Consider the following 20,315-nt stretch of genomic DNA (forward strand, 5'->3'; position numbering starts at 1 on the left):
CCATTTCAGCTTAGAAATGTACTGTGTAAGTGTAAAGTACATGTGAGGAGACTGCTGAGGGCCATTTCAGATCATCTCTCCAGAATTCTGGAGGGAAGCCCTGCAGGACCTCCAAATCTCTCAAATGATACCACTGTGATTTAAAGCTTTTGTCTGCGGCCAGAGCTGATGCTTAGATGAGTGTTCCAGCAGTAACAGCATCCACTGAAAGCAGAAAATGAAAACCTAGACGGCAAAGAGAGCTGCATGTAAACTCAACATTTCAAACAAATATATGAACTATGACAATATCATTAGCTGAGAGGCTTAAATGACTAGGATATAGGACAATCTGTATTGTATCCTATTGCTATGGAACATGTTGCTTAGAAACCAGCCAGAACATACACAAACCTTCAAACAAATTACTGGGATGTCTGCTGGGATTAATATATATATATATATATATATATGTGTGTGTGCACAGATATGTAAAAAGCAGAATCGATACTCTTCATGATTCTGTTTACATCTTTAAAATGAGAAAAATCATTACTACTCTCTTGGGTGAGAAGTCTCAACAAACTAAAGCTTATATTTCCATTTTCTGTACAATTGTGTAACCTAAGTATATTAACAATAACATTTTCTAAATCTGCAAGTATTACTCTACTTAGTGCAAACCTCTGATTTTAAAAAAAATAATCTGCATTTCCTCAAATACTACTATTAGCCAAAAAGTGTACTGTCAAGGGACTCATGAAACTTGAGTTTAAATTGTACATCTATTACAACTTCCTTTGTGATAATTTGGAGTGTATTACACAGAATGATGACAGATGATTTCCAGCCAAGCCCCCTCCACTGTCCATGCTATTCTGAGGCACTGCAAACAAAATGCACACCCAAGCAGATGCTCCAGCTCAGGAGACCACACATGAATCAAAGCAGGGGAAGGTGGATTGCCACTGAGCTGCCTGATTGCAAATGGGGATGTGAGCCATGGAACTGAGTCAGCTCTGCTGCAGACAGCTCCAGACTCTGCAGATGCTCAGTGGGTGAGTCCAGCTGATCCCAGGGATGGGAAGTTGCTGCATTAGGGAGGATCCACGCTGGAGGCTGAGGCTCCCACGTGTTGTGCTGGATGTGACAGGACAGAAGAATCCCCCAGCAGAGCAGCAAAGCAGACGGTGTTTCAGAGTGTGGTTTCATAACTCACTGTGATCTAACACAGGATTACCAAGGAAAAGGCAATGGTCTGTGCCTCCCTCCACGTCCAGCTGCTTCTGCTGCCTTCACACTGGCAGAGGTGCCTCCTGTCAGCTCTGTGCTCGGGCCTGGCAGCACCGTGGAGAAGTGCTCCTCAGCAATACCCACCCACCTCGGGCTGTGCGACTCCCAATGCCAACACGAGAAACAGGCTGGCAGCAAGCAGGCTGGGAATTCACCTGGCTCTTGGCAGCAGCACTCCTAATCCTTTTATAAAATCTTCAAGAAATCTTATAGATGCCATAGCAAGTTTTTTTAAAAGCTCTTGGTTAGCCACCATCATCTTCTAACTGCATCCAGATTACATACAAAATCAAATTAGTACATGGTAGTCTTGGTTTATTGAAGTAGTTAGGCATGTGTTTATTATAATGGTCTTACAATGTATTTATTATTAATTTAAGTGCTACACTGAAGAAGAAAATTCTGCAGAGTAAGTGCTGATTTACGACATACAATTATCCCATGACATTAAAGAGCCTGTTTATGGTAGAGTTTAGCACAGCCCTGCAGGATCAGTACACAGAATTTACAGTGCTTCCTTTATTAACAAAGGAGAAACACTTTTTTGGACAGTATTTTTCTCATTGTCTGTGTCTCAAGGAATATACCTGATGGACTACCACTGATAAGGGGTCGTAAAAACACCTCTAAACACCAGATAACACAACTTAGAGCTTTTTCTTTATAAAAACCAACCAACCCAAATAAACCAAGAGCAGAACCTTTATCATGCCAGGGCAGGAGAGGAGAAGAGGTCAAGAGAATCATCAATACTCAACATGCAGCAACAGCAGGAAGTCTGTTGAATAAACAATTCTCATGCAACCTGGATTTCATTGCAAGGGATGAGGGGAAGAAATCCTTCCTGACTACACCTGGTAATCTGTTACTCAGGCAGCATGAAGACAATTCCAGTGCACACCTGAGAAATCCACTCATTCCACCCTGTATCCTGTTTCCAGCACTTGCCAGTCTCCAGTTCCTCACAAACCAGTAAACTTAAAAAGCATAACAAATCCCGGAAAGAAATTGTGTTTCAAGGTGGAAATAAAATTTCCTTCCTGGCTAGTTTTTTTAATTAGAGTAGCCTGCAGGCAACTGGTAACTTTGAAACTGAGATTACGATATGAAAAACATGGTGCAAACAAAGTGGGATTCAGCCTCCTTTCAAACCCCACCTAAGCACCAGACTGATCTGTTTCACCAGTTTAATACCGTGTCTTCAAGAGTGTCAACAGCTCATCCATCTTTATCCTGAAACAATTCAGGCTATAAAACAAGACCTCCTCAGCTCTCTCCAATGCTGTTGGAAACCTTTCCATCTGTAGTCCAGATATATTCCCAGGTCCTAATGCAGGCACTGTTTGATGACACTGAATATTCCTTAGTAACTGTATGCACATTGAAGGCTTTTCACTTGAATTTTCCAAATGTTTTGGTTGCTTACTTGACAGTGCTACAAGATGCTGCAGGAGGTACAGTCAATGGTACAGGAATTTCTGAAAAAGCTGTTTAGTTAGCACTGTGTGGTTGACCTCAGAGACAGAAAATATCTTTGTTCCTTGCTCATACAAAAGGTAATTTTGATCAGACAGGTAAAAATAAGAACTTTTTCACAAAAAAGGCAATATGCAACAATAGTATCTGAGCTGTTTACAAGAAGGGTAATTAAGATGATTTCCTCCCATGCTCCAGGATGCTATAATGTGTATCAATAGCCTAAGGAAAGAAAAAAATTCAACTCTGCAGTCTAAACTGCTAATGTCCTTAATTTGCTAAAGACAGTGTTATTGTTTTTGTTTCCATCAAAAATCCCTTTTCTTATAAAGAAATACTAAGTAAAAAAAATTGCACCCTGCAGTTCTCTTAAGGTACTCATCACTGAAAAAAGCACTGCACTATCTCAGGATTTTTAGATTTATCAAACCTGTGCAATGTAGCTTATGAAACAAAGGCACCTTTTGAATTACTGGATCACCACACAATTACATTTTTAATTTTTGCAAGTTTTATCATTCACAGATTATATTTTTAAGTATATTGTGTCCTAAGGAAAAAAACATTTGAGAATTCACGTGGCAAAACCAGCCACATCATTTTAGGGAAGAAGAAAGGAGGAGAAAAGAGGAGAGCAAAAAAAAGAGAAACAGAATGGCACGAGCTAATTTAGAAGATACTGTTCTGTAAAATAAGTTGTCGTACAATTTATGTTTTTAAAAATTAAAATGTGTTACCTGTAGTACTATTTAAATAGGATTAAACTAATAGCTGCAACTGATTTTAAAAAAATATATAAAATATCTGAACTACTTATTTCATAACATTATAAACTGGAAACCTGGAGCTCTGTTTTAGTCCCTCTAGATGTAAATCAAGATGATTTGGAGTGTTTTCAATAATCCATTCTATATACCACAAGAAAGAAAATTACTGTTTTTCTAAGCTTTAGAAGGAGGAAAGGCTGGAAGAGGAGATCCTGTAGTCAATCAAACTCTCAAGAAGAGGTTCATTATTTTAATCATTACACTGCCAAACTTGGGAGAGATAAAAGAATAAGCAATATTCACTGGGGAAGTGAAAATGGAGAACAGGTACTAAAACACAGAAAAGGAAGCAAAGGTAGTGATTATGGAAAACATATCTTCTTGTATGCACTGAATAATTTAAGCTCTAAAACATTAATGAATTTAGACTGGCAGAGTATCCCATAATTGCAGGTTTTTTGCTACTCTGACAGACCATCATTACTGTAATGTACATTCTTTCATCCACTTTCCCCATAACTGACGTGCTTGAAGAGGCCTGAAGATAATCATTACTGTGGTTACTCATCAGCCCACCTACACTCCCCCCCGTGCTGCGTTTTGCCATGTTTTGCCATGTTTTTCTGGCCTTCATTTCTTGGTGGCTTACCCCAGATGGGTTTTGTTTCCTACAGCACTGCCCCCCCTCTGACCCCCCTGGCTCCTTGTCTCTCGCTGCTGTGCCCAGAGCCTCAGCAGCAGCAGCAGGGCTGGAACTGGTTCTGAGTTGTGAGACAAAACCAGCCGAGGCAGAGGCCACTGCTGGCCCTGTCCTGCAGTCACGGTCTCGCAGTCAGTGCCTTCCTGCAAAGGAAGCAGAACTGCTCTGCTCCCAGCCACGGCCACAGGCAGCAACACTGAACCTCTCCGTACCTTCCCAAGCCCCGTCACACCTTCAGTACCAGAACCCTGCACAGAGATCAGTGCTCTCTCCAGCTCCAACTTAAAGCTAAGTAACGGGGCTTTTAAACTGACCTGTCAGGTAATGAATTTAATACTGAAGATGACCTAGCTTTTTGCCATTTTAAACATTATTAAGGTCCAAATTTAAAAAAGAAATGAACAAAACCCCCAAACAAACCCAGCATTTAAATTCTGAGAAAGGCAGGATCTCATCTAGAACTCTTGCCACCACACCAAGGGAGAAATCTCTGAATCACCAGACAATCCAGAGATATCTGGAAGAAAAAAGCAGAGTGCTGCAAAAGGAAAGCAGGAATTCTGTCAACTGCAAATACAGTTTGTGTGCTATTGATCAAGCAGCTGGAGTTGAGGCCAGAGCTCTCCTCCTTCAGCCAGGCCAGCGGGAAGAATCCTGCCCACCGAGTAAGACAATTCCCAGTCTCAGCAGCATTATTGCCTCAGCCTAACAAAGATTACTTTAAGTGAATCTCGTATAGTTCTATTTGTCAGCTTTAAATGACTCCAAATATTCTCAGACTACTGCTATTTTAGAAACTAATGGATTTTATCAATTTAATGCCCAGCTGAAATCCAATAATTTAAAAAGAAATAATGTGGTATGAAAAGTGCACTTCTCAAAACCAGAATAAAATATAATTTAAAGTATGAGGGGAGAACAGAATTCCAAAGGAAAAAAAGACCTGAGAAAAGCACTGTTGAAAATGAGGTAGCAATATGTCTAATACTGAAGGTGTGTGGGGTTTTATTTTGACATGCCATATTTCATGATGTTTATTTCATTATATTTATTTCAATAAAGACATTTTGAAGCACTGTGTGCAATATTTACAGGACAACTTCAGAGTCCTTCATTAATTCAGCACTAAATGATACCCTGAAAAGACTACTTGATTGCTCATTTCTCTTCATACTACAATTCCTACCAAGCTATCATCATCGTTATTTTAATAGTCTCAGGTAAAATTTCAATTCAGCTTTTAGAGGGTTTTTTTTTCACAGGGAAAACAGTACCTCATTTAATGTACAAAAACTCTTCCTGACCTAGAGCATTACACGAGGCATGCTGTGAACCGCATGTGCCCAGGACTCCTGCATTCTCTGTCCCCCAACCAGCAAGTGACTGACCTTCCTTGAGACTTTTCTGGCTGTTCACCTCAAGGCATTCCTTCTCCTTCAGCGGCTTAAGATCCCCTGCAGGTAAGATCTCGGAAAAGCCCTGCTGCTGTTTCTTGGAGCTATCGATCATGGTGGGAATCCTTTAGAACGGCAACATCCAGCACCGAAAAAAGGCAGGCCGCAGTGGGCAGCGGTGCAGCGCGCTCCGCGCGGGGCCCCGCGCACCCTACGGCAGCAGCCGGGGCACTGCCGCGCCGCCCATGCCGCTGCCCCGACCGCTCCCCTCGGCTCGGCTCGGCTCGGCTCAGCACGGCCCGGCTCGGCTCGGCTCGGGTCAGCACGGCCCGGCTCGGCTCAGCCCACCCCAGCCCGGCTCGGTTGGCTGTGGCGCTCCCGGCCCGCAGCCCACTGCCAGCGCGGGCACCCAGCATGTGAAGCACAAGTCGCAGAGCCCGCCTCCCCTCCCCGACAGACACTCCCCCCGCGCCTGTAGTTACGCTCGCTTCCTCTGCACATTGGTGTTTCAGTGGCAGCTCGGTGGTCAATCATCTGACAAAGAATGAGTCAAGCGGTTAAAAATAAATCCAGCAGTTGCTGGAGAGCATTCGCTGATACCTAAGACAAACTGCTGCCGAGGTCTCGCTCCCTTCGCCCCCTTCCTTCTCCCTGCCCCCAACTCCTCGGAACACTGCTGCAGGCAGCAGAAATATTTCATCTCTGCCTGACCGGCACATTCATTCCTCATTAAGTTTCACCAGTAAACAAAGCTGCCCAGCGGCATTTGAAAAAGTTATAGTTATGTTAAGGAATCTTCCCACCCACCCAACCCCAGGTCTGGTTCCAGAGACATTCATCTAGCAGAGGTAACTGGGAAAACCAGTGATTGTTTCCATGCCTTTCCCTGCAGTATCAGAGCCTCTGTTCCTTGTTGTAAATATCTAAGCCCCGAGTACTTTATTATTTTCCTTCTTGCATTAGTTACACATCTCATTATTCCCAACAGTTTCAGGAGTATTTCCTCCCACAGCTTCTGATCTGCCATTCTCTGCAGCACATCCCATTTATCTTACATGAGTCATCAACTTCAGTGTCAACCTGGAAGATTTCAGGGAAATGGATCCCCTCTAATTACCTGGCATTGGCCGTAAGGGAACAGCAGACGAGTCTGCATTTAATTTCCTGTACTTAGAGAAAAGAAACTATACATAATGTTAAAGAGTCTCTACATGTCAACTAGGAAATCTGGCAGGTGTATTTTCCCTTCACTTTGGCCTAAAGATGCTATCATTGCACACATTTTGCACACCTCTACTTTGTATTTTAAATCCATCAACCTGAAATTCTAAAGGACACCTCCATTCAGATAGTGTTTCACTTCCATAGAATCAGATTTGAAAATATCTATATTTTCTATCTATATACAGAATTTTTAAAATCTTTTCCTCTTTGGATCTTCCAACAAGACAGTCCCTGAGCACTTCTGTTCACCGTGACAGAGCACTCGCAGGGCAGGTGCCAGCTCAGGGTGAGGCTGCCTGGCCCTGCCAGCAGGATTTGGAAGCCTCTCCTGTTTCCCTGCTGCTGGGAGAAGGGAGACCTAGATCTGCTCAGAGCTGCAGACTCCAAGGAGGTGTGAGCTCACCAGGCTTCAGCAACCTCTTGACATGTAAAGAGCTGACAATACAGGCAAAAAACTCTTTGCAGCATGAATGATTTGAGGCCACTCTCCCAGCCTAAAAATCAGTTGTCTGCACATCATTTGTACAAAAATTATCAGCTTAAATTATGTTCTGCTTTAATACAAGTTGCAGACTATTCCAATACATTTGCTTTTGCAGTGATTTTTACTGAACACAAGGAAAAAATACTGTGGAAAAGCTCCTTCATAAATCAAGTTAACTTCCTCACTGCCTGCAGCTGAACACTTACTGTGCATAAGAAACAAAACTACTGTTGAGAAAGTCCACACATTCAGAAAATAAAAGCTGAGACAAGCAGAATACAAACACATACTGCTTAAACTTAAACACACATTAACTCTGACACAGTCAATAAACAGAATATTACACACATACTGATATAACAGATTATAACTCCCCATTTTTCTTGTACCAAGAGAGAATTGTTTGGATGGATGAATTATATTCTAACAGTGTAACAATACATAACAGCACAAATTGTTTTATGAAAAGGGTACAGTGCACTTCACACACTCTGAACTGATTTCCCAATTATTCAGAAAACAGTATTTTGAAATTTAAAAAATTTCATGCTCTAATGAGGAAATGTGTAATTAAAGAAGCCAGAGTAAGGCATTTTTCTTCAAACACCATATTTCTGAAGGAAGTTCTATCCATTCCTATCCCTTTATAGTGCTTTATATAAATTGAGAATGCCCAGTGCTCAGGTGAAAGCTGACCACAGTAACAGCAGCTGGGGGGAGCAGCTCAAGCCTTCAGGAGCATTTCCCTGGTTCAGAGAGATGAGTTTAGCCAGGAGTGCAATCCACTCCTCCCCCTTTCCAAGGGTAGCCACCCCACAGCACATCAATGTGCTTATGCTTCAGCTACTTGAACTTATACCTCATATTCTGCTTCAATTTCACCTCTTAGTTCAATACAAGCTTAACACAGAGATGACAATTTTAGATCTTTAAGAAGTCTGATCAAAATCTCAACAGTAACATGTAAAATCTTTAGTAAGAAAAGCAGGAATTATAGAATTTATGAAAAATAAGAATGAGGAAATTCTTGTACAGATTAGGAGAGATGAAAGGTCAAAATGATGCTGTGTATTTTTCATGTAACCAAATACTGCCATTGCCAATAAATGCTATACAGTATGGAATAGTTGGGTAAGGGCAGACATAACAAATGAAGACAAAGAAAAGATTCATTTGAAGAAGGAAATAGTTCTGCTCCAGACTCAGTTATACTATGAATATGGAGATTATCTGGATATTCTGCTCAGGACTAAGTTTCTCTTAAATCCCTGCATGAAGAATAACATCTCCCACATCATAAAAGAATATTCCTATTCCAACAACCTTTTCTTTTCCCAGCAGTCTTGAATATACCTGAATCCAAGCTCAACTGATACCTTGGTTTAGCTGGTTATTCGAGTGTGCAACAATATAGCTTTTGTAATTTGTAACTCCTCTAAACAGTTTACATCCCTTCTTACCTGTGATTGCTTAAGCACCACAAGGACTCCTCAGATTTACTCATGCACTTTCAAATCTGATGGTAATTTTTAAAGCTGTTATGAAATAGTAGAAATTCTGTCATTATTAGAACCACTACCCCCACACTGATACATTGAACACACTGCCTATGTTTGGGCAGCATCTGCCTTGAAGATTGTTTTGACAGATAAAAACTGCTTTGTATTTCAGTTACTTTTGTTGTTGGCTTTAAAGGACCCTAATTCCACATTTCTCTGAAAGAAATTGTGACTTCACAGGTGGGAACTTAATACCTTCCCATTCAAATCACCCATTTTGGCCTACCCCAAAAATCCTCTAGAGTAAGTATTAGTGAAACAATAGCAACGTGTTTGTTCTTTGATGACTCTTCATTTCAGCAGTAATACAGTTAACAGAACAACCCCTGAATTACACAATATAGATTAGGGGCAGAAAAAGCTTGGGATCTTACAACTCCACTCAGAGTTTGAAATGATTTTGTGATCAGTGTTTGAAAGTGAGCTGGAATTTGGATTGTCATTTGAAATTGACAGCATTGTTAAAAACAGGCAGAAAACTTTTTCAAATTGCAAATTTTTCATCTTCTCTTTCTGCTGCTTACTATTTAAATAGAGACTGTTTTGTAATAGAGAGAGCCATTCATTTCCAAACTAAACATTGGACATAAAACCTCTGCAATTTGAGCATGTACCTGTTTCAAATGAGCTGTTTTTAACATTACAAATAGCAAAATGAAACTGAGAATCACAGAGAAACCTATAATGACCTAGAAACAAACTTGAGGCTGAGAGACTGGTTTCCATCAAACAACAAAACCAAAGTATCTCTCTCAGCTGAAAGAAAATCTTAAATCCTGAATGCTGTATTTTTCAGTTACAGGTTTGAACTCTGTTACAAACTGCATCAGTGTGTCCAAATCAGAAGATGAAGTAAAAGACACACAAGAAGCTCCTGGTTTCAGTGAAAATGAAATCTGTTAGAATTTGCATTATTTTCAGAGGGCAGAAGTACCTCTCATTTGAATTTCAATTACAGTTGAATATATTGCATAAGAGTGGGTGAAATGAATAAAAAGGCCTCAGAATGGAACATTTCTGTCCGTTTCACAAACCAGAATCTCATTTTAAGAGCAACGTATTGCACAAGTTTTTCACAAATGTTTGCTTTACATCTAAGGTCATCAGTGCTTGTTCCTTCCATTCTTCTGCAGCAGACTCCAAGTGTTCTGCCAACCTTCAGCCCACAGCAGAAGTGTTATTTAAAAAGTGGAAGTGTCTAGTAGATATTAACCAAAATTCCAAAGTACAGGAGTACATGCAGCCCCACGGTACCTCCCCAGTGCCTGCCTGCCCATCACAACAAACCCTTATCAGGGTGAGCATCAGGGATGTGCTGAGTGACATCACTGACTGGGAGCTGCTTCACAACCTTATTAAACACCAAGTAACTAAGCAACAACTGCTTTAACAGTACATTCCAACTCTTCACATCATATGGAACTCATTCCTTTGCAATCCCATCAAAAAGAAAAACAAAACCTAACCAAATGCCCTGGGGTGTTTAAACTCTTTCACTACCACAATAACATTTTCAAGTGGGAAAAAAGCCTAATTACTCAAATATCTATTTCACCTTGGCTTTACATACACCTTGATGAATATCTTGGTGCTTTATATTGTATTAGGATAATCTAGCTCTCGATCTCAATAATAATTTCTTCACATAGGAAAATAGTGCTCTAACTACACAAACTAAGGCTTCAGTTTACATAACCCCAATTATAATATATTCTATTCTATAAACATGAAGAACATTACATCAAATTATTAATTAAGGGGAATTGTTTTGGGGGAGTTCTGTATTGCATATATTCTCCACCATTGTGGCAAAAAAGACCCAAACAAGACAAATAATGGTCACCATCTACCTCAGTCACCCTTCCCAGAAAAATACCAAATGCTTACAGTGATGTCAAATTTATAAGTCTGCATGTTCTTCTACTCCCACTAAAACCCACACAAATTCCTTTTAAGGGAGGACATATGTTGGCAGTGTTCACTGCTTAAATGAAAACTATCTTCCATTTGGTCTTACCCATATAGACATCTAAATGAATACATGTTTTTAAATGTGTATATAGAGTACGTAAAAATGTGCATTTTTGTGTATGTTTAACTATACAAATCTACGTTTAACTGCATACATATATATCCTGTAGAGGACAATATTTAGTCATCCACTGTGGTACCTCTGATTTGCAAAAGTTGCATGTAATAAGTGCTGCATACCAATTACCAGTTCTGTTTGCTCCATGTTACCTTCTTGTAGTGACTCTGTCACAAACTGACACTTCAACGACAACATTTGCAGTTAGGACTTAGTTCTAACAAATTTAAACAATTATACAGTGGAATTTAAAATTAACATTCTTTTCTAGCTATGCATTTAGTTGTGCACAAGGAATTTCAAGAGAAAAGGTCAGAATAAGACAGTTTGATCAAGTGATCTCTTTAAAGGAAAACATGCTTTCTGTATCTCCTGTAATCACTCAAATGCCAGGCCCTCAAACAGGATTTCACATATACCAGATGCCTCCAATTGAGTCAGTCACAGGTCATGTCTCCTGTGTTAATCTCTTCACAATAAGCAGATAATTAAAAAAATAATATCTATAAATCAAACTAAAATGATGGAATGTTTGTTTAGAAGTTTACCAAATGGAATGACCCTGCTGGAATTCTTTCATGTAGCCTGTGAAAATGTCAGAATATATTCCATTTAAGAGGTCACAGTCCCTAGAGATCTCTGAGTTTTGGCTTGTATGTCTTTTCACATGCTTTAATATTTGAAAATTGTTCCTTGTAGACACTGACTGATGGCCTGGGAATGCTAGGATTGTGGGAACTGGCAGTACCAATGACAGAGACAGACTTACTGGGAAATCAGTACCTACTCAGTTTGCGCTCTCCTCTCGAACAGATAGGATGACATTCAAATCTTTACAGGGAGACCGAGGGACTTCTGGTTTTTCTACTGACATGTTAAAAAAACAAACAAAACCCCAAAAACAAACTCCCCCCAAAAACAGAGCACCACCAAAAAACCAAAGCATAAAGACAAATATATATTAATTACAATATGCTGCATGTTCTTAGAAAATATTATTTAATAGAATATTTGCATTGGATGTTCCATGGGCTATTAAAACCTTAAGGGAAAGACAAGCCCCAGAATCACTGAAGCTGGCAGCAGCCTCTTGAGATCCCCTGATCCCCAAGTCCTGCTGGAGCAGGGTCAGCTGGAACAGAATTGCCCAGAACAGTGCCCAGTCTGATTTTCAGTATTTCCATGGGTGGAGATTGCACAGCCTCTCTGGACCACCACACACACATTATTTATGACTACACTATAAATGCACACACACTTTCCTACTGTAAGCTTACAGAAATTGTGCACTTCTTTATCTAGATAGGCCTTTCAGGATACACTTCCTTTGAGGTCTGGTTTGTGGGGGATTTTTATGTTTGGCTTGTTGATGTTATTGTTGGTGGTGGTGCTGTTAATAAGAATATCTGCATGCTGTTTTCCAGATCTCATTGCTTTCAGTGATTATGAAACTGCTGAATTTAAAATGATTTTCAATTATATCCCATGCCAAGCTATTACTTTAATCAGAACTAAGTTTTCCATTTGTTGTTCTCTAGTCTTTCCACTAGCCATCTCTTCTACACTGTGTCTCTCCAACTTCTCTCAAGAAAATAAATTCTAAGCACAGTGATCTACCTATGTATCATTACAAAAGGAAAAAACACACCTAATCACTGATCTTAGAGCAGTGGAGAAAAACCTGTCATACACAGATGCAAGAACAATGTCCCAAATCTCACCTGATTCCCTAATATCCAATTTGCAGTTCAAATCTATTAATTGCACAGAGGATTGAGAATTTGTTCAGAGGCCATAAAACTATGCCAAGAATGCATGTTACCAGTGCTACATACTGAGGGAGTGGAAGATAAGAGATAACAGGCAAACTAATATACCACAACTCTTAGATGCCAGAAAAAATCCCTTGGATCATCAAATTTATTTAAATAATACCATTAGGTTAAGTGGGATGTGGATTTCATTCAGTTATTTTAAGAACTGTGTCTCCCAGCTGACTCGACTGGTCCCTTAGGAGGACTCAATATACACATTTGGAGTATTTGTTTTTGTTTGGGTTTGTGTTGGGTTTTGTGTGTGTGTGCATGTGTGTGTGCTCCATCTTCCCCTGAATTCTCCACAGTATCCCACAAGCTCTCCAACTCCACAGGAAGCTGCAAATCTCACCTGACCTTTGGTGCCTCAGGGTCCCTGCTCCTGAGTGTCCCTGTTCTCACACAGCCAGAGGCACTGCTTTCTCCTAATTGAGATTTTACCAGTCCTGCTTTTATTTTAAGATGTTCATTGTCCCAAGGCTTTTTTCCTACAAAATATCCAAGACTCTTGGTTGTTCTCCCAGAATTAGCTCAATTCTGGTGGAGAACAGTTGCTGCCAGCCATGGGAGGCACAGCACCACCTTCTCTTCCTCCTCCAGTTCATGATGCACAGCCCTAAGGAGAAGCAGAGGCAATCCCATTCTTGTGCTGGCTGTGAGTTTGGAGGAGCAGACACCTCACAGCCCCCACTGCCTGGAACAGAACTGCTTCTCACACCACACAGAGGGCAGGGAATGGGCACATTCCCCTTCTGACGGGATTTATGGCCCAATGCAGAGCTGAAGGGCAGTCAATGGCCCAGACAGGTGCCAGCCACTTACCCACTCATTTTACAAGAATATAACCAGGCTCCCACCTGTGGATGACAACTGCACAAGAGCAACTTACATGTCTCTTTTTCAGAAAGTAGCGGCCACTGTCACAAGAAGAGTTTGGCACAATGAGATAGTCAAGGAAGCCACTGCAGAGCCAAGAGAGGCTGCTGTAACACACAAGCTAGGAGCTTTCTGTTTTACATGTTCCTGGAAATAATGACTGCATGGCTCCTCAGACCCAGCCCTTCAGAGCTCCCTCTTCCAGCCAAAGTGGCATGCTCACGGTTCTGGAAAAGTATTAATTCAGCATGCAAAAAGCTCTGGTCATGCACTCCCTCCTTTTATTGATGGTATCTACATCGCAATCCCTTCCCATCACTTGGCTCTGAAACAGCAGGTTGGAAAGCTGCAGGCAGCATCATTCCCATCCACCCTCCTGCTGTCAGCAGCAGACAGCCTATCCTTCCCTCCCTTGCCACCTCCTGGCTCTCAGACAGAAGCTCATGAAACTGTGGTGCAGTGTGTGGGCAGCACATTGTTCTGACTGGTACTTGGGCCGTGCCACGCTGCTGCTACTCTTGTCTGCCTTCCTCCACCACAGCCCAACTCAACACCCAGGCATCAGTCTCCTCCCTCCTGCTTCCAAAGAGCCTCATCCATGTCACTTTTCCCTCAAGCTGTCCTTCCTAAGGACACAGCATCTTGCCTAAAAAGCACATACTGGACCCAACCTGGCATCCTTCAGGCAGGGATGCAAATGCAGAGCCTGTTTCCCAAACTCCATGTATGTGAGCAGGCCCACTGCCCATGACAGGGACTGTACAGCCATGGCTGTCAGGAGACTGCCAGAACCACAGACACATCTCTGTCATCACTCAGGAGGTGACAAGTGTGAAGAGCAGAACCAATGAAATAAGAACTTTTGCTGCTTTTTAGCAAGTGGAGCAAGAGTTGGCCTCCAGAGAACAGGCATGGAAAACCACTGCAATACACAGGGCACATGCTTACATGATCAATGCAATGTATGTACTGCCTAATTATCCAGAAAGATGCAGACTAATGAGAACCTGAAATTAGTTTCATTAGCAATACAGTATTGCCCACAGCCATGAACTTGAAAACAGCTCAAATGAAATAGGAGAGCCTTAAAATTATGACAGTCCAGGAGACATACAACATCCACCTCCCAAAATTATCCACTTGTCTTTGTTCAGGGAGTAAATATATGCATGTAATAAGTGACTAGAAAATCTTAAGCTCCTAATGCACTCCAACTGTTTTGTTATTGATCCTCTGCTGGAAGTTAAAACCTCTTTGACAGAGTTGGCACAGCATATAAATGTGCCTTTGTAAACTCAAGGGACAATAATTCCACTGGAGCTTAAGCTAACCATGAGAATTTGCAGCAAACCCACCGAGCTCTGCCCACCCCAACTCTTACTCCTGCTTTGCTCTGTGACTGGGATCCCTGGGGCAGAGGGCAGGGGAGAGGAGGAAAATGTGAAAAGGGAGAAGGTAGTAACAGCTCCAGTGACTGCTGGCTCACGCAGGCATGCTGTGATTACCTCCATGGTAAACAAAACCAAACCAGAGCAGAAGCCTCCTACCCTTGCAGTGACATTGGAAAAGCTGGAAACACAGTTTCTGTACTAACTTGTGCAAGTCAGCTTAACAACACTGCAGAACAACACTAGAACAGTTCAGCCTCCTAATGGACTACTGCCAAAAGAGTCATTCAAGTAAACAAAAGGTTTAAAGGATCACTACCAGAGCTCAGAGTAAGCATAATGCTTCCTGCATAAAAATATCCTACCAAAAAATACCCTTAAACATTTCAGAATTTTTTAAGTGCCACTGTATTTCTGTGACTGCCATATCTTATTGTTATAGATTTTATAAAGTAGTGACATGCTAAAATACTCTTGCAAATACCCAATTTTTGATAAAAAGTAAAAATATTAAATTACTACAACTACTTTAAATGCAAATCCATCAAGTTCAAAGTTCACTTTTACAAATTTGCTTCTTTCATCATTTCTACAAAAAATTGTTCCTAACCAAATTAACCAAACTTACTAAATCTGAACTTAGAGATGAGCAATAGTTTGGCTGCTCCTGGAGGTTTGACAGGACACAGATACCTACCTCATCCATTTTACAGGAAACTAAGAAAAAACATATTTTCCAGAAGTATTCTAATATTGAATTAAAATTTGTAGGCTAGAACGCAAAACATTAATTACGTATTATTTATACAGCAAAACCCCATTATTGAAAATTATCCCTTTTTGTCTGATAATAATACAACTCTCAAAAATATTTCACCAATACTTGTAGTATACACCAGCTGTAGTTTTAAAACGAAAACTTAGCTTTTAAACTAAAACTTAAAAATCTCCTCAACTCCATCCTAGGTTCCAGAGTGCCTGCTCTGCTCCAGGAGCTGCCCTGGCAGCTGAAGCTCCCGGGACTTCCCAACATCCCGCAGCACCTGGACGTGGCAAGGCGGCCAGGAGAATCCCTGGCGGTCGCGGCCCGGTGCCCCCCGCTCCCGGTCCCGGTGTCACTCACCATTCTTGCGCTCGGTGAGGGGCGGCAGGCAGGGCCCGGGCTGCAGCGACAGCCCCCGCAGCTCGTGCGCCACGGCCTCGCTGTGCGGGCTGGGCGCCAGCCGCGCCGGGGGCCCGGGCTCGTCCTCGCCGTCCGCCGGCCCCGCGGGCTCCATCCTGGGCTCGCCTCGGCGCTCTGCGGAAACAACGCGGCTCCGGTCACTCTCTGCTCCCGCAACACCGACAGACAGCACACACGGCCCTGCCCCCGCAGCTGGGCTCTGGGCACATCCTTCGCACGCACAATTCAGCTTTAGAGTTACGGACACTACCTACCGATTTCCCACAAATATTACGGGGTTGGCAAAAATATGGTCAGGGAATGGATTCAGAGGCAATTTAACAGAAAGCAGGGCAGTTTCCCCGCTCACACTGACAAACATCACCCAGTATAAGCCCTCACCATGGATGTCCAGGTGTGCCCCACCCTGTGTTCCCACCCGCATATCAGCACAACATCCCTTTTTACAATGGCTTCCATTCGAGAATGCTGGATTAATTTATTGTGCTAACATACAAATGGCTTTTAATATTTTGAAGCCCTGCACAACGCTCCTTCAGACCACAAGTCATTGTCAGTATTTGTACAGGACTTCACACCACCAAAGGACTATACCAGAACTAGTTAATCCTCAGTCTCTCCAGCAAGGAAGACTTTTGGACATGAATACTTTTAAATTAATTTAACTTCACACTAGCTACTTATTGAATAGCTGAAGAAAAGTCCCAATTTACTATGTCCTTCCTTTCTATCATTAGTGTAGTACTTAATCTACAGTAAAGACAGACAGAAGTATGAATTACTGGTACATGCTTTTTATACCTCACAGAACTATCAAGTCTTTAAATGTCAGTAAATCAATATGGACTACAATTAAGTCCTATTCCTGGATTCATGGAAACTTGAATGATATGAAATATTAACAACTCAAAGATCCACAAAAATGAGGAAATGTCTTATTATTGTGAGATTTTTTGTTAATTTTTAATCATTTTTCTTAAGAAACACAACTGCTTACCATACTCAGCCTTAAACTTCAAATATTCAAAATATAAACACCACCGGTGTTTATATTTTCAGGGTGTGTATTCAGAATTTTGAAAGTGCAATATATGTTTCAATGATCAATACCAAATACTTCAAGTGTTAACATGATATTTAAAAAACCAAGATGACAAAAATTATCATGACCATTGAAGAATGGCCTACACAAGGGTAGAGAATGATGTTCTGCAAGTGTGAATTGAAAAATAAGAAATATAAGCAAGTACTGCTTGACTTGATATGCACCTAAATAGAACAATTATCGTTGTTAAGTGCATATTTTTCATTGTTTTCCCTAGTTACCAACTGGAGTTTTAACATTAAATGAAGACATTAACTTACTGTTATGCAAGATTTTTCTTCTTTGTTCTTAGCTTCTAGAAGCATAATTTACTCAGCTCTCACTCGATTTCCTGACATTACACTCTCCTCAAACTCCCACTCACTCATACAAATTAAGTACATTATTAACCAGGCAGGTCTCTTCAGAGCAGAATTTAACTGAAAATTTAGCTGCTTTTCTGTTCATATTCACAGCATTTTATCCACAATTTACTAGCTATGAGTTGCCTTGGAGTCACTTTTCAAAGAGATTAAGTCACGTGAGCTGTATTCATGCTTTCAAACCAGATGAAATTAAAAGAAACACCTACTTTTTCTAAGGTTTAGCATTTGTTATGCAGCAGGTTAGCTTTGACTAATTTTTTTTCCCCGTGACAGATAAGTAAACATGCTTTGAATGGAACCAGCTTGACTTTCACCACATCTACAATGCACTGAGGAATTGCTAACATGTCCATCTCTTAATTTTTGTTTCAGGCATGTACAGAAATGTGGATTTATTGTCCAGATCCAACTGAGAACACAGCATGCAATTAAATGATGTTGATTGCGGCACAGCAGCACAACTCAAAACAAGTTTGACTTCCCACACAAAATGTGCTTGATCTGTGGTTTGAACATTAATAGATCAGATTGGAAGGGACCTTCTGGAGGTCATCTAGTCCATCCCCCTGCCTCATGGGATTACCAGCTCTCAGGAACTTGCCTTGTCAGCTTCTGAAAATCTCCAAAGCAGCTGATTTCATCACCTCTGGGTAGCCTCAGTATGAATGCTCTGCCCACCTGGTTCACACAGAATTTCTTCTCCTGCTGATCATGACTCTCGGGACCCTATTTTCACTGTGGTTTCACACAGTACGTGAATGTCATCATTAGGAAACCTCTAAATCCAAAGTTCTCCAGTGCAGAACTCTAACCTTGATTTTAAACTTTCCAATTCACAGTAAAGTCCCAGATACTGCATCTCCCTTTTCCTAAATCTTTTAGATAGGCTGCTAAAAACCCAGGTATGTTCTCAAATGATCCTTTAACTCTAGAACAACCCTACTGCTATGCTGCTACATAATCTTTGAACAAAAGACACTCTAGAATTCCCAGAAAGTTTAAATTCCTCGAATTCTTTACCCATATCTCAAACCACATTTTGCTCTCATTTCTTTTTGTTATTACTTATGAACTGCTGCTGTATCAGACTACAGAAATATTTCTGAGCTAAGAACAACAAATTCTCTTAACCTCCCCCAAAAAGGAAAACACACATCCCCACCCAACATTTCCAGGGTTTTTTTGTAGGGGGAAAAAAAAATCAATGACCTACATCATGAACATCTGGCATAGATACACCAGGATTCTTACAGCTCCTTACTGAATAAATGAACAGAACTTCTAAAAAGTATTATAAAGATGACAAATTGAAGACTTGCAGTAATAAAATATAAACAATTAATTTGATTCTTATATCTTGTTTTATTAGAATCTAATAAAGAATTCATTCAGCTGTTCAACTTTCTGAAGACAACTCCTGAACTTGGCATCCATGATATCAATAGTTTGCCTTTGGCATAAGGTTTTCCTTATAGCTTGAGAAAATTAATTTAGGAACTTAAAAATAACTTGAATAAATATATTGACAAACAAACAATAAATAAATTAGGATGAAAGACATCTGCAAACATCTCTGTAAACGTATTTTCACACTGCTGCATGTCTGATAATAAACCATTACCATTTTCTAGCACATTCATTTTAACTGCTCCAGATGAATACAACTGCTTTAGCACCAGGTGCAGCAGCATTTACTTCACATAAAACTCAATTAAACATATGCAGAATGTCTCCCATGTATTTTCAATCATCAAAAGCCATTTCATTCTGATGTTTCTAATATAACCAATTGTTTGTACATCAACAATGCAAACACAAAAATGAGCAGTAGAAAACATTTGTTCACCTTGTTCAAAATCAAACCCTGTACAATAAACACTTTATCCAGCAACCATGTGCAAAACTGAGAAACCTCTGATTTAGAATATAAAGCCCATTATACTCTCACATTTCATATTAAAGATAATTTGCCTCCCCTTCTCATTTGTTTGAAGCTTCCTCAATTCCAAAGAATTATTCCAGATTTGCTATCTGCATTTACAGAGGGTAATCATTATCTGTTTAACCCTGAATTGAAGCAGACCTATACACAAAGTATATTAATAACATAACTGAAACTCAACAGTTAAAATGTGTACAGCAAAACACAATTTAAAAAAATCCATTCTGCTAAAGTTTCAATGTTCTACTTAACATAACCCAAGAAAGCACCTTTTATAGCAGGCTGATCTGACAAAAATCAGTCGTCACTCAGGGGGTTTCTGCTTCCTTCCTTGCAAGTAAGACACCTGAAGTTAAAGTTGTGTGAGCCATCACTCTGCTAGGTATGAAAACAATTTCTGCTTATGAACTGTTGGAAAGCATAATACCAACTTATTTCCAGAAACTAAAAATCACATTATTCAATTGTTCCAATAGTCCTAAATGATTACAGGTAGCTGGTTTAGTTATTTTTTAACACAGAATTGAGCAAAATGTTTAAGAGTAGTAAAGTGAAAACTAGAAAAAAATTATTTTCCTACTTAGCCTTTAGAATACATTATCAAAATAGAATCTGCACCAGCACTGCTAGGAGCTTCAGTTCACATTTCCCTGACAAGTACATAGGAACAGTGTTCC

At 40.5% G+C, this 20,315-nt stretch overlaps 1 protein-coding gene across 4 annotated transcripts in view; it reads right to left on the bottom strand.

Moving 5' to 3' along the window:
- The window catches only part of MRTFB (myocardin related transcription factor B), a 66,368-nt gene that overhangs the window by 32,274 nt on the left and 13,779 nt on the right, over positions 1–20,315 (bottom strand). For 3 of the 4 annotated variants that reach the window (XM_064390626.1, XM_064390623.1, XM_064390624.1), the window contains exon 3: positions 16,167–16,340. In XM_064390626.1, coding sequence (XP_064246696.1) covers positions 16,167–16,320 — 154 coding nt within the window. In that variant the 5' untranslated portion in view covers positions 16,321–16,340. Of the gene's footprint in view, positions 1–5,603; positions 5,920–16,166; positions 16,341–20,315 lie in introns of those variants that run through there. The other variant, XM_064390625.1, reaches the window with a different exon arrangement.

The sequence above is a fragment of the Passer domesticus genome, chromosome 15, assembly GCF_036417665.1.
Source record: "Passer domesticus isolate bPasDom1 chromosome 15, bPasDom1.hap1, whole genome shotgun sequence".
NCBI lineage: Eukaryota > Metazoa > Chordata > Aves > Passeriformes > Passeridae > Passer > Passer domesticus.